Below are 15,855 nucleotides of genomic sequence, written 5' to 3'. Positions count from 1 at the left end.
TTATTGCTACACAGCTACCCAGAGCAAAAAAAATCAGTATTTGCTGGGAGGAGACTCAATATCAGGATGGCTATATATAATCCTAGCGGGATTTCAATGTGTCATCAAGGTGAACATATAGACAAAGAGCAGTGCTGACTAAGGTGGGGTTTCCTGTGCATGGAGACAGCATCACCTTGCAACAGGCCCCACTGTAGACTCCAGATTCCAAGGATGCATAGACCCATGGGGGACACAAGCACATATACACAAACAGACATACACACACAGAGACACACACACACAGGCACACACACACAATTGGTCCTCTATGAGGAGTCCATGTCTGTAGGCTTTTGCTACACTGCATCCTTGGTGTATTTCTTTAAGGTCCATGGATGTCTGATAGCAAAAATCAAGAAAAGAATATACCCCTGGACATATTTCAAGTTCTGAGACATTTACTACTTTCATCTTAGACACAGGCAATCACAGCTTGGTGGTGCTAAGCACTAGGGAATCCAGGACCTCCTTGCATCACATCAGATACTAGCTGACATTGCCCTCCAAGCACAGCATGGCTGGCTAGCTTATGCCATCCAGAGCCAGTAGGACTGCAGTATGTGCTGAGGTACCTGACTAGCCACAGGGGTTGGGACGATATCCTATCTTGAGAACAGCTGCCCTGATTTTAGGCCAAGAAGTGGGAGGGAGTGGGTAGGGGAGCAGGGCAGGGGGTGGGAGGGTATAGGGAACTTTAGGGATAGCATTTTAAATGTAAATGAAGAAAATATCTAATAAAATAAAATAAAGAAGAGGAAACTTCTCAAGGAGTAGCTAAAAAGCTCTTGAAGGTACTGGACCAACAGTTTTACCAGTCCCTTTGAATTGTGTCAAACCATAGCAAAGAATTCATAGCCAAACCTTGTCAATAAACAGTGAATGATTTATGAATAGATGGGAAACTTCATGGTGCATGCAGAATTCAGAGTTCTGGTCTCAGGAAGTAAAGAATTTTTCTTGAATGGAAACACTACAAAACTCTCAGTAGAGTTCAGGGAAAGGTGGATGGGCCTCATTCTTACTTTGGACCTATTGTACCCAAATACAGGGAGGGATTCATCCCTATACTATTTGATTGGAATGCCTGCTGCATTGCTATCCAGGCTCAGAGATAATCAGCTACCCAAAATATAACTATTACTTTTTCATTACCCGTTTTCTCCAGTTCTCCATAAAGGTTATTCATCTGACTACCTGAGAGACAGAGTGGGCTTCTGACTACCCCACCATCCCCCAGACACCTTGAACCTTTGTCATAGTGATATTGCATAGCTCAAGATGGTAGACAAAGACAACACAATCAATTTGGAAAGGCTTTACATGATTTTTCCACTATTTTACTGGAGAGTTTAGGTAGCATTTTAGCATGCATTCAGCACACCCAGGTCAAGAAGGCAGAAGGAACAGATGTCAATGCCAAAGAGAGCCCCTCCTGAAATTATGGATCCATTAAAATTGATGTTTTACTGGACCCGAGGCCTGTTCATCCTCTATCCATCCAATTGAGTCTTAGGTATCTTATGAATACAGGATCATATTCCAATCTCCAACAGACTCAGGCCTAGAACTGGGAACTCAAAAAGGTAGAAACTGGAGAAGTGAGAGCTAATGGGACTACGAAGAAGCAATCCAATGTCCCTGTTGGCCTTTGGTCACAGATGCCTATTTTGTCTGGTTGTTTTGGAGATAGAATGTGGGATTTTAGCTTTTAAAGAAGGGACATAAAGTTCACAATTTGATGTTGCCCCTGTCCCTGACTTCTTCTATTGCCAAGTACAAGGGAGTTTTCATTGCAAAGAAATGGGGTTGTAAATCAGAGATTTCATGAAAACCCTATGCTCACTTTAATGAAACAATGTCTCCTCTCAAGGCAGTTGCACACTAACACATATACTCCAACTTGTGTAAAGGTAAAGGTGCAGGAGTAGGTTTTTGGCCTCTGGGAAACAGAGACACCTGGGTAAATCGACTGTTTGTTACATGATGGACCCCAGTAGAAGATTTATATTGGAGAAGAATCTCCCTCATATAAGGATCCTAATGAAGATGAGCTAGCCATGCCATGGCACTAACAAACTCTCCCCATTCAAAGCACTGGACTTGTAGTGAAGCAGAGAGAAATCTCTAGCTTTGGAAGGAGAAGTTGCCAAGAGGTATCCCCAGGGGCAAAAGAGAGACTCTAGGAAAGGGCACCTCAGAAACTGGTCAGATGGGGCAAGCTGGTAAGCCGGTAGGCCATGGAAGTTCCAGGTGACATCATCAGTAGCCACTTCCCTGGACAATCTCTTGTATCCAAGAGAACCCTAGAATCTTCTGTGATGTCGCCAGTGTTGTGGTAACCAGCGCAGCTTGTGGGGTATTCCTTCAGATCCTCATGGGTTCCCAAGCAGGCATGTTGTCCATGCTCCTCAGGGTATTTCAGAGAGAGAATAGAATACACACAGACACCAGACCAAGGCAGAAGGAGGCCGGCCGCCCATCATGGTGGGAAAGGGCAAGAAACAACTGGTCATGGAGAAGGCACAGTGAGTCCTGGGCAAGGTTTGGGGAGCTCCCTGGGGGATGTGGGCTTCAGCTGGTCCTTCCAGGAATAGTGATTGTGATCTGGATCCTTCAGATTCCTCAATGGTAGAACCAGTGTCAAGAGTGTCTGATGATTAGTTTTACAGACAGCCTGGTATTGACAAGCCTGCAGGGGCTTTGCTGAGAGATCTTAATTTCCCACTGAATGGCAAACTATGCAAAGACCAAGCTCTGTGAGAATAGAAGTGTTGTTCTCAGGATAGAGTGTTTATGTACTTCATCTTTTTTTTTTAAATCTATTTATTTATTATATGTAAGTACACTGTAGCTGTCTTCAGACACTCCAGAAGAGGGAGTCAGATCTTCTTTCAGATGGTTGTGAGCCACCATGTGGTTGCTGGGATTTGAACTCCGGACCTTCGGAAGAACAGTCGGGTGCTCTTACCCACTGAGCCATCTCACCAGCCCCATGTACTTCATCTTAATATAGTTTCCTCTAGGTTACATGAGCATGTGATGCCAAGAACAGAGAGGGCTATTCCCCTGCCTATGAATCAAGGTCTCAGACAGTTTGGTATTGAACGCACATGATGTGGACTGATACACAGTCTGGGTTCCTGTAGCAGTGTACGAGCTCTCATCATGCATTTGAAGAAGACTAGAAAAGCATTGGCTAGTATGCTGAGAGGTACGGCTTTGGTTGTCAGATATGAGCCAACAATGCCCTCCATTTATTCTTGCCTGGCCCAGCTTATACATTTCAGGGCTAGGGCGATTACAATAGGAAGTCGGGCATATGTTTAGTGATGGTGGTTGTGAACAGGGACCTAGCTGAGGAGCCCAGCTTGAAGACAGCTATGATGCACTATCAGGGATTCTCAGTGTCTCTAGATTTTCCTCTTCCTCAGGCTTCTGTGTGGGACAAAGCATGGTTTCCCTTTCCCTGCCCTATTATCTCTACAAGGTTACTAGTGTTTTTCTACCTACAGGGTCTGCTGGGGAGGCATCACCCCAAGCCCCCACCATCAATGAGCAGGAGAAGAGACACGAGAGGTTGGAGAAGCTCAAAAGAGAGCTCCAGAACATAAAAAATGCCAGAGACGAACTTCAGGGAATCCTGGCCAACTACACTAACAAGGATTTAAATGACAGGTAGTCATTATGCCCAGTTCTTTGCTGACAATCTTGGGCCATCCCTGTTAAGCCCAGATTCCCTCATACCACAGGTGGCTACACCTCCAGGCTGTCTACATACGCAAATCAATTTTGCTGATTGGAATTTCGATGCAGAACTTCAAGTTCAGATAGGAGTGAGATGGGGTCACAGGCACTTTGGATTCCTCCAAAAGTAATTCAGAGCCTGTGGCATGAATCACAATCTGGGGATGAAGGTAGTAATGTGTGAGCTCTCATCCTGCCATTTAAGAAGCTTACACAGGTGTTGGTTGGTTGGAGTTGCTAGGTAATGTTTGTTTATAGCCAATCCTTTCCATAATTGACCAGGAGGTAATTTGGGTCCAATTGGTCCTGTCAACAGCTGGAGGGGCCTGTCACACATACTGCCTTTCAGTATGACTGGATTGGCTGCAGTTCATAATGACTTTCCTCAAATTTAGTTCATTATACTCTCAGATAAACCGAAATCAATTTATTTATTTGGCATTCTGATTGACTATGTGTGTGTGTGTGTGTGTGTGTGTGTGTGTGTGTATGTGTGTACCTGTGTCTCTGTGTGTGTTTGTGTGTGTGTTTGTGTGTGTGTGTGTGTGTACCTGTGTCTCTGTGTGTGTTTGTGTGTGTGTGTAAAAGAGAGAGCTAGACAGAGACAGAGAATGAGAGAGATACTGGGTGCATGTGAGCTTGTGTGTGCATTTGTGGATGTGTGTGTTCCTGTATGTGTGTGTTCCTGTGTGTGCAGCTTAAGTTCTAGAGAGTCTGTATCATGTGATATATCCTGAGGTTGTGCCTGACTCCATTTCCAGGCAATAATAGTGAAGAAGCCAGGGAGGTTCAGTTTTAGTAGCACAGCACTTGACCTCTGTGCTCACTGTGGATGCACATTGGAATCTCCTGGTAGGTTATAGAGGCTTTTCCCTGTAGATATGATTATGTCTTTTGGGAATTGATGTAGCAATAGAGCCAAGGATTGTCAATTCCGTGTCTAAAACCAGGAGGAGAATCATACAGATTTAATGTGGACCCAGGCCTGTGACACAGATTCCTGGAAAGTTCTGGGAGAACTAGTCTATTCTTTAAAACCCCTACAGGGAGCTGAGGCAGATCAGCACCCTGCCTTTACTTCCCTGGGCTTACTGGCCCAAGCTGAAGAGTAGTAAGTTTAATAAGCACCAAGTGGAACCAGTAACAAGGAGCTAGGTCAAGTGGCATATATGGGGTGGGGTAGTGCATGATTCAGCTTCAATTGAAATGATCCTTGTATCCTTAGTTCACGGGACAATTTGTTCCTTGTCCATGCCCTCCCACAGGATCAACTTTGAGACATTCATGCTTGAGATGCAACATGACCAGGTGATGACTGACCTGAAGAGAATGCCCCAGGACATCAGTGAGGCCTTGTCCAAGTGCAAGCAGTTGACTAAAGAAAATCAGTTCTACTGGTGAGTGACTAACAGGGTCATGACCCAAGACCTAGGCACAGGATATGTCTGACAATCCTTGTCTTTGAACTAAAGTGGGGACTCAGGTTCTATACTGTTAGTCTCTAAACAGGAAGCCTGCCTCCTTCAAACAAGGCACTAAGATTTTAACATCTTGGATCATTTTGACCAAGTGTGAAGAGACTGGGAGCCCCTCAAGCCACTGTCCTTTCCAACTAAGTATCCTCGAGATCGAAAAGGTGTCTACCATGATGAAGATATCAATCAGCCTTGGGCTTCTTGGGCTCTGAAAGTAGATTTATAGATGGGGTTTCCAGGAGAAACATAGAAAGATTCTGTGATGCTTGGGTCTCTTCACTCCTAGAGAATTTTCCCCCAGGTGGGTTTTTTTATACCACAGACTTATAAGCACATATAGACCCCATGTTTTTTTCTGAGAGATACATGAGTCCCTGTTGGTGTCAGGGTTTTCAAAAGTACCTTGGGTCTTCTGGAAAGTGGCAGTCCTCTGGATTTGATCTCCCACTATGGCCAATCTGGATACTTGTTTGGGGCTGCCTGGGGATCAGGGCCAATGATGAAGGAATGGTCTTTGGAGGAATGGGAGGAAGATGGATGCTTCCTGGATTCACCATGTTTTGTTTGTGGCTCAGCTTCAGGAACTGCCACCTCCTGATTGAATCTAACCTCATCCAGCACAAAGTCAGGATGTTGAGGAAGGAGAACAGACAGCTGCTAAGGGAGCAGATTGCATTGGAAGAATGCAACACAGAAACAAAAATTCTATGTAAGGAAGGCAGCCAGAAGATCAAAGACCACTATACTAAGCAGCAGCAGGTAGGATGAATGAAGCATCAGGGGCAGAATGCCCTAATGAGTGATCATAAACACAGTCAAGCCTATGTAACCATCCTGCACCTTATTCAGGCTCTCTCCTATTTCTCATCCAGTTTTACAATTCTGTGATCATTTCCAAGACTTTCTGTGGACTTACCCTCTTTTGAAGAAATTGGATTTCTGCCATGCCCTCTCCTCCCCATCCTAGTCGGCCACCTCTAGCGTGCCACTCTAGGCAGAGGAGATCCTGGACCCCTGAAGGCAACCCCTTGAGGCTCTATGGTATGGAGAGGTGCCTCAGGATGCCACTTCCTGAATTATCTAGGAACCATGTCCTCTGTTCTGCTCTATGGCCACTCATCCTGAGGGGCTTGGGCCTACCTTGTCCTAGGACAGAAGGGCAGGCTCCAATTTTATTGTGTGTGTGTGTGTGTGTGTGTGTGTGTGTCATGGCTTGGCTGAAAAGATGCAGCGTCCTTTCCCTGTCTCCAACATGAGGTACTAGCACAGGATGGAAGTACCTAAGGAGCCATAAGCATAGCAAGGCTATTGGTTTTTGTTTTTGTTTTTGTTTTTGTTTTCCTTCATGAGTATCCCCTTTAGAGTTCAATGCTTACCCTTGGGAAGATTTGCATGAAGCACACTCTTGCTGATTACAGTATCCTTTCAGTGAGCATGAATTTCCTGTGAGATGGTTTCTCTGGGGATTCCCAGATATATGGATTCCCAAGGAGAGCCAAGGAAGGATTCAGCACTCCAGAAATAATAAGAGCCTTCACTTCAAAGTTTGCTAAGCTCCCTAGAAGGCCTCTGTTTAATGTTAGATTCAGACACTGATACACACTTATTTTTCAATATCAAGTATTTAGACTATTGGAGAAATGTGGTGTTTTACTATAACTCCAGCACAGTGTGTAGTTCACAATTCAGTGCCAAGAAATTTTTTACATTTGAGAAAAACATCCATGCCCAGGTGCTGTCTTCCCCTTCTCCTATGGGGATACAGGAAAGATCTCAGATGAAAAGTGATACTGGATTGTCCTGCTGAGTAAAGCTGGTATTTGCAGGATCGCTGACATGGCAAGATCTCACCAGGCTTTTTTTCTCTTCCTCCCGTAGGTCTGAAATATTCTGCAGAAGCTCAAACAGATCAGAGACCAGGTCAAGATCTTGCTCAGACACAACTGTTCACCAGGAGCACTGGGTGTGCAAAGCAAATTAACCACCATTGCATCTAATCCTTGTAACCATGGCAATCTTGGGCTGCATTTTCTTCTTTTTTGGTTTGCTATGGGTAATGAGGCCTTTATTTTGTCTAGCCTCTGGTCCAGCTAGACTGCCTGTTTGGAATGCTTCAGAGAAGTGCTAAGATACATCAAGATCTGCTCGGCATCCAGGAGGGCTCTGAGAATGCCAATTTTGGCTGGTCCTGTTGGGTCATCTAGAATTATATCATGGTGATCAGTCAAGTGAATTTGAAAAACTTTGAGGTATCATCTGTAACATCTCTCATGCTCAGACTTGGAAGGACTAGTCCATCAGCAGAACACCCACCCCAATGAAGCATGCCTATATTCATCCTGAACAGATTATTACCATCAGTGACTGCCTTTGCACTATTTCACCAAGGCCAGCAACAGGCTGTAGGTCTTTGCTGAATATCTGCAGCAAGAGAATGATGCTTAGCTTAATTATTTTGTTTGGTTTTGGTTAGAGTTTTGATATCTTTGTGTCTTTGGTTTTCCTGTGTTTTCCTTTGAAGTTTCATTATATATTCACTCTCTTCTTGTTACTGTAATTAATTTGCTTTTTTTGCTAAGTCTATATACTGTATAAACTGACTCCTCACTTTAAGTTGTTATTGAATAAAATTAGTGTATTGTTATGGATAAAACATCATCTCTAATTATTTTTATCATAAGGACAATCTGCATTTCTGTGTGGTTCATACATAGTCCTGTAACACTAGAAGTTTCAGGCAAGAATGGGACTCTTCAAGTATCATGTTGTTTAGGCTTCATAAGTTCTACCCAGCCAGCCAGAGCTCCACAGAAAATTGAAATTTTGATGTGGATAATGTGTCAAACTATGTGGATCCCAAAGTCAGGATGAAAAAAGTATCCATGCTCTATCTCTATAGTGATAAATTTAGCTACAGTTATGATGTACTCTCCTGTGCATGACCTTGTCGGACAAACAAATAAGATACACAACAGTATTTCTCTAACACATCCCAGGAAATAAAAATATTCCCATTGAGTAATTAAAATCTTCTGAATTATAAAGTAATTTGGATAAAAATGACCTTCAAAAGTCATTTCATAATTGAATGTTTGATACCTACCTCATAAAAATGTTTTAGGAAGGACTAGTAGATATGGCCTTGCTGGAGGAATTTTGGCACTGGAGGTTGGCATTGAGGTTTCAAAAGCTCATGCCAGTCCCTGCCTCTGTCTTTGTCCCTGTCTTTGTCACTATCTCTCTGTCTTTGTTGATCTCACAATGTTTCTCTCTTTTTCTCTATATCTCAGTCTGTACTCTCACTGTCTCTGTCTCTGTCTCTGCTTCTGTCTGTTTGTCTGTCTGTTTGTCTGTATCTATCTCTTTCCTCTGCCGCCTCTATATGTATCAGATGTAAGTTCATCTACTCCTCTAGTGCCATGATGTCTGTATGCATGCCTGCTTGCCTCCTGCCATGTTCCCCACCTTGACAATCCTGGATCACCCTTTTATATTGTTGGCCAAATCCAATTGAATATTTTCTTTATACGTTATCCTGGTCAAGGTGTGTCCTAGCAATAAAACAGTGAATAAGAAAGCAAAAGAAACTCTTAATCAATGGAAAGATCAGCTACGAGATGGGAGAGGAACTTCACTAAGTGTACATATGACAGAGAGTTCATTTCTAGACAATCGGATGGTGTTAAAAACTAAACACCAGGAAACCTGCCTGTTAAACATTAAAACATTTTAAATTTAAACATTTCAAAATGTTCTATGGCTGTCCATGGTAGAGCACACCTGTAATCCCAGCAGTCAGATGGCAGAGGCAAGAAGACCTGCATGAGCCTCTGGAGAGCCTGGTCTATGTACTAGATTCTGGGACAGCAGGGATAAGTAGAGAGTCCCAGTCTCAAACACACTCCCTTCTTATGTTCTGTCAAACTGAACAGAATCTTCAAAAGAAGAGAAAGAAATGGATCATAGATATGTATTTAAATGTTTAATATCCTTCTTCATCAGAAAAATGCAAATTAAAATAGTTTTAACCTTGTATCTTACTGTAGTCAGAATGGCTTTTACAAGTAGACTAAATGACCACAACTCTTGGCATGAGTGTGGGGTAAGAGAGTATATATTCACATGTACAGTCATTATGAAAAACAGGAGAAATGTTCTGGAAAACATTGCTAGAGATAGATCTTCCATAAGAATCAGCTGTACTATATGTGGTGGTTTGAATGAGAAGAACCCTTATAGGCTCATAGATTTGAATAGTTGGTAAACAGGGTATAGCACTCTTTGATGGTATTCAGAGCTATGGCCTTGTTGTGGGGATGGGCTTTAAAGTTTCAAAAGCCCAGCTCAGGGCCAGCATCCCTGCTTCCTGCAGATCCAGATCTAGAACCCTCAGCTACTTCTCCAACACCATGTCTGCCTCTGCATGATTCTGTCAAGACAAAAATGTACTAAAGTTCTGAAATGGTAAGCAGGCCTCCATTTAAATGCTCTCATTAAATGGTCCATCATGGTCCTGATGTCTCTTTCTAGCAAGAGAACACAGACTCAGACACTATTCCAGGGCATATAGCCAAAGGCATTATCCTAAGACAGAGACCTGGGTGTGCTCATGTTCCCTCCTGCTTTATTCACAATAGTCAGGACATCAAAACAACACAGACATAAATATAACTGATGAAAGGATAATGAGTACATGGTTCATATACACAATGGTAATAAACTATGACAACATAAATGAAATTTACAGGTTAATGGATGGACACATGAATAATATTTTTGAGTGATATAACCCAGACCCAAAAAGACAAATACCACATCATGTGTCATATGTGGATGGTAACATTGAATGTCTAGAGATGTGCATTTAAACTGCAGTATCCATAGAACGTAATGCACTAGTGTTGGGTTATAGGAGGATATTTCAAGAAAATAATAGAACACATAATTTGTGAAGGAGAAAAAGGAAAACAGTAGGACAGAGTGAGATAAATGTCTTGGGAGATTGCAGAGGAGTGTGGTGGCTTGAATATGGGAGTGGTACTTTTAGGAGTTGTGGCCTTGTTAGAAACAGTGTGTCAGTGTGGAGGGTAGGCATTGAGACCCGCATACTAAACATATGTCCTGGTGTCTCCTCATATCAATAAATCTCAGACTAACACCTGGGACAGTAGACTACCATGTCCAGAATTTGGTAAAGTTGAGTGGGTTAGATGTCCCAGACCCACAGTAGATGGCAAAAGTGTCACCTGCTTCCTACCAGGCCTCTTTCATGGGACCAAAATCTCTACATAGGAACATGGCCTGTGGTTATTTAGAAGAGAATAGGGTTCTCCCTGCTAATGAGGTAATAGATGATGGTAGGGTTCAGTCAATAAGCTTCCCTTCCTGGACATTCCTTCCTCAGAAGTTACTTAACTTCTAGTCTAACCTTAAGACATGTTATGCTTTCATTTCCATGAAAAACAATCAATAAACAGTTTACAACCAAGGACTGTCTCTCTCATCAAACCAACTGTGGGTTACACGGAGAAAAAGCCTTTGCCTACAGAGCCTTGCCATCTAAGTCTCCATCAGAAGGCCCCTCAATACTCCTGGGCTAGTCACCTCTGAGCTAATCCAGAATTCCCCATTCCCTGATTTCAGGGCTAGTTCTTAGCCTGATGGCCTCCTCCATGCTCAGCTCCTCTGAGACTTCTAGCAGTGCCTGCATGTCCAAGATTCTGAGAACCCCTTGCCCAGTTATCCTTGCAGGCCAGCAGGGTCAAACCTGCTGTGAACTCTCTGCAACACAGCACTGTCTGGATGTCCAGGATTTTGTGGGTCCCTGTCCCCAGACTCCTAAACATAGTCCCGTGAAATTCAGAACAATATACTACCCAATGAAAAGCCCAGGGCCAAGTTTGGGTTATCTTGTTTTGGGTTGCTCATCATTGAGTCTCAAACACTCTCCCCAATCATTAAAGACTATTGCCATTTCCTTCCTTCTTTTCTGGAAGATAATGATAAGAACACATTGCTGAAGAAGATGGTATCTGGCATAGGCATCAATTCAGGGATCTATCTCATTATTTTCTGTGTGTTGAGAACATATTTATCACTCTTTTGCAGTTACTTGGAGATATTTGGCCCATTACAACCCACCAAATTTCTATAGACGTGGTAATCCCTTGGTAGCTGAGATTGCAACTCCCTGTCCCCCATCACCCTCCCAACATCTGTCTTAAGATCTGGCAACTGTGGGGCGGCGCCATCTTCAGCTCCAGACAGCCGGCCACCTTCCTGGTGAGAGCACAGGGGTCTGCCCGGCCTGAGAGGTTTGTGTCACAGGCGCTGGCGGGAGCCTTCTTGGCTCTGGGACTTCGCGGAGGGCAGGCTGCACGGGAGACCGTGTGGAATACAGAGGCCAGCCGTTTCTGGTATGGGCGAGAGTCTCAGAGCTTCTGGGCGGCGCCATCTTCGGCTCCAGACAACCGGCCACCTTCCTGGCGAGAGCCACAGAGCTTCTGAGGCGGTGACATCTTCGACTCCAGACAACCGGCCACCTTCCTGGCCAAAGCAACACAGCTTCTGGGAAAGATCCTGTTTTGGGCCTTCACCTTCAGCCAGGAGGAGGTCCAAACACCAGATAACTGTACACCTTCCCCGAAAGAGGAGAGCTTGCCTGCAGAGACTGCTCTGACCACTGAAACTCAGAGGAGAGAGCTTGTCTCCCACGCCTGCAGATTGAGGGTAACAAAATCAACAGAGGAACAATCTCTTAACAAAGACAACTATAACAACTAACTCCAGAGATTGCCAGATGGCGAAAGGTAAACGTAAGAATCCTACTAACAGAAACCAGGACCACTCACCATCATCAGAACCCAGAACGCCCACTTCGCCCAGTCCAGGACACCCTAACACACTGAAAAGGTAGACCTGGATTTAAAAGCATATCTCATGATGATGGTAGAGGACATAAAGAAGGAATTCAATAACTCACTTAAAGAGATACAGGAGAACACTGCTAAAGAGTTACAAGTCCTTAAAGAAAAACAGGAAAACACTGCTAAAGAGTTACAAGTCCTTAAAGAAAAACAGGAAAACACAACCAAACAGGTAGAAGTCCTTATAGAAAAACAGGAAAACACATCCAAACAGGTGATGGAAATGAACAAAACCATACTAGACCTAAAAAGGGAAGTAGACACAATAAAGAAAACCCAAAGTGAGGCAACGCTGGAGATAGAAACCCTAGGAAAGAAATCTGGAAAGATAGATGCCAGCATCAGCAACAGAATACAAGAGATGGAAGAGAGAATCTCAGGTGCAGAAGACTCCATAGAGAACATCGGCACAACAATCAAAGAAAATGGAAAATGCAAAAAGATCCTAACTAAAAACATCCAGCAAATCCAGGACACAATGAGAAGACCAAACCTACGGATAATAGGAGTGGATGAGAATGAAGATTTTCAACTCAAAGGACCAGCAAACATCTTCAACAAAATTATTGAAGAAAACTTCCCAAATATAAAGAAAGAGATGCCCATGAACATACAAGAAGCCTACAGAACTCCAAATAGACTGGACCAGAAAAGAAATTCCTCCCGACACATAATAATCAGAACATCAAATGCACTAAATAAAGATAGAATACTAAAAGCAGTAACGGAAAAAGATCAAGTAACATATAAAGGCAAGCCTACCAGAATTACACCAGATTTTTCACCAGAGACTATGAAAGCCAGAAGAGCCTGGACAGATGTTATACAGACACTAAGAGAACACAAATGCCAGCCCAGGCTACTATACCCAGCCAAACTCTCAATTACCATAGATGGAGAAACCAAAGTATTCCACGACAAAACTAAATTCACCCATTATCTCTCCACGAATCCAGCCCTTCAAAGGATAATAACAGAAAAAAACCAATACAAGGACGGGAACCACGCCCTAGAAAAAACAAGAAGATAATCCCTCAACAAACCTAAAAGAAGACAGCCACAAGAACAGAATGCCAACTTTAACAACAAAAATAACAGGAAGCAACAATTACCTTTCCTTAATATCTCTTAATATCAATGGACTCAATTCCCCAATAAAAAGACATAGACTAACAGACTGGCTACAGAAACAGGACCCAACATTCTGCTGCTTACAGGAAACCCATCTCAGGGAAAAAGACAGACACTACCTCAGAGTGAAAGGCTGGAAAACAATTTTCCAAGCAAATGGTCTGAAGAAACAGGCTGGAGTAGCCATTCTAATATCGGATAAAATAGACTTCCAACCCAAAGTTATCAAAAAAGACAAGGAAGGACACTTCATACTCATCAAAGGTAAAATCCTCCAAGAGGAACTCTCAATTCTGAATATCTATGCTCCAAATGCAAGGGCAGCCACATTCATTAAAGACACTTTAGTAAAGCTCAAAGCACACATTGCACCTCACACAATAATAGTGGGAGACTTCAACACACCACTTTCATCAATGGACAGATCGTGGAAACAGAAACTAAACAGGGACACAGTGAAACTAACAGAAGTTATGAAACAAATGGACCTGACAGATATCTACAGAATATTTTATCCTAAAACAAAAGGATATACCTTCTTCTCAGCACCTCACGGGACCTTCTCCAAAATTGACCATATAATTGGTCACAAAATAGGCCTCAACAGATACAAAAATATTGAAATTGTCCCATGTATCCTATCAGACCACCATGGCCTAAGACTGATCTTTAATAACAACATAAATAATGGAAAGCCAACATTCACGTGGAAACTGAACAACACTCTTCTCAATGATACCTTGGTCAAGGAAGGAATAAAGAAAGAAATTAAAGACTTTTTAGAGTTTAATGAAAATGAAGCCACAACATACCCAAACCTTTGGGACACAATGAAAGCATTTCTAAGAGGGAAACTCATAGCTCTGAGTACCTCCAAAAAGAAACGGGAGAGAGCACATACTAGCAGCTTGACAACACATCTAAAAGCTCTAGAAAAAGAGGAAGCAAATTCACCCAAGAGGAGTAGACAGCAGGAAATAATCAAACTCAGGGGTGAAATCAACCAAGTGGAAACAAGAAGAACTATTCAAAGAATTAACCAAACGAGGAGTTGGTTCTTTGAGAAAATCAACAAGATAGATAAACCCTTAGCTAGACTCACTAAAGGGTAAAGGGACAAAATCCTAATCAACAAAATCAGAAATGAAAAGGGAGACATAACAACAGATCCTGAAGAAATCCAAAACACTATCAGATCCTTCTACAAAAGGCTATACTCAACAAAACTGGAAAACCTGGACGAAATGGACAAATTTCTGGAAAGATACTAGGTACCAAAGTTGAATCAGGATCAAGTTGACTTTCTAAACAGTCCCATATCCCCTAAAGAAATAGAAGCAGTTATTAATAGTCTCCCAGCCAAAAAAAGCCCAGGACCAGACGGGTTTAGTGCAGAGTTCTATCAGACCTTCAACGAAGATCTAATTCCAGTTCTGCACAAGTATTTCACAAGATAGAAGTAGAAGGTACTCTACCCAACTCATTTTATGAAGCCACTATTACTCTGATACCTAAACCACAGAAAGATCCAACAAAGATAGAGAACTTCTGACCAATTTCTCTTATGAATATCGATGCAAAAATCCTTAATAAAATTCTCGCTAACCGAATCCAAGAACACATTAAAGCAATCATCCATCCTGACCAAGTAGGTTTTATTCCAGGGATGCAGGGATGGTTTAATATACGAAAATCCATCAATGTAATCCATTATATAAACAAACTCAAAGACAAAAAACACATGATCATCTCGTTAGATGCAGAAAAAGCATTTGACAAGATCCAACACCCATTCATGATAAAAGTTTTGGAAAGATCAGGAATTCAAGGCCCATACCTAAACATAATAAAAGCAATCTACAGCAAACCAGTAGCCAACATCAAAGTAAATGGAGAGAAGCTGGAAGCAATCCCACTAAAATCAGGGACTAGACAAGGCTTGCCCACTTTCACCCTACCTTTTCAACATAGTACTTGAAGTATTAGCCAGAGCAATTCGACAACAAAAGGAGATCAAGGGGATACAAATTGGAAAAGAGGAACTCAAAATATCACTTTTTGCAGATGATATGATAGTATATATAAGTAACCCTAAAAATTCCACCAGAGAACTCCTAAACCTGATAAACAGCTTCGGTGAACTAGCTGGATATAAAATTAACTCAAACAAGTCAATGGCCTTTCTCTACACAGAGAATAAACAGGCTGAGAAAGAAATTAGGGAAACAACACCCTTTTCAATAGTCACAAATAATATAAAATATCTCAGCGAGACTCTAACTAAGGAAGTGAAAGATCTGTATGATAAAAACTTCAAATCTCTGAAGAAAGAAATTAAAGAAGATCTCAGAAGATGGAAAGATCTCCCATGCTCATGGATTGGCAGGATCAACATTGTAAAAATGGCTATCTTGCCAAAAGCAATCTACAGATTCAATGCAATCCCCATCAAAATTCCAACTCAATTCTTCAACGAATTAGAAGGAGCAATCTGCAAATTCATCTGGAATAACAAAAAACCTAGGATAGCAAAAAGT

General features: G+C 42.3%; 2 protein-coding genes across 3 annotated transcripts in view; one reads left to right on the top strand and one right to left on the bottom strand.

The window, feature by feature from the left end:
- The window catches only part of Gm21154 (predicted gene, 21154), a 276,362-nt gene that overhangs the window by 153,476 nt on the left and 107,031 nt on the right, over positions 1-15,855 (bottom strand). The window lies entirely within an intron of this gene.
- Positions 2,056-7,914, top strand: Gm21162 (predicted gene, 21162). 2 transcript variants are annotated; one of them, XM_017316270.2, is made up of 5 exons: positions 2,056-2,432; positions 3,555-3,717; positions 5,052-5,183; positions 5,837-6,020; positions 7,140-7,914. In XM_017316270.2, the coding sequence occupies exons 1-5, from the start codon at positions 2,417-2,419 to the stop codon at positions 7,143-7,145; spliced, it is 501 nt and encodes a 166-aa protein (XP_017171759.1). In that variant the 5' UTR covers positions 2,056-2,416; the 3' UTR covers positions 7,146-7,914. The 2 variants fall into 2 exon arrangements, 1 of the variants encoding a protein (XP_017171759.1); XR_001781248.1 differs by lacking the exons at positions 2,056-2,432; positions 5,052-5,183; positions 5,837-6,020; positions 7,140-7,914 and adding an exon at positions 2,536-2,567 and having other exon boundaries at positions 3,555-3,616.

Source organism: Mus musculus, chromosome 14 (assembly GCF_000001635.26).
Source record: "Mus musculus strain C57BL/6J chromosome 14, GRCm38.p6 C57BL/6J".
NCBI classification, from domain to species: Eukaryota; Metazoa; Chordata; class Mammalia; order Rodentia; family Muridae; genus Mus; species Mus musculus.
The sequence above is the reverse complement of the archived record's forward strand: the minus strand, read 5'-3'. Positions and strand labels throughout refer to the sequence as shown.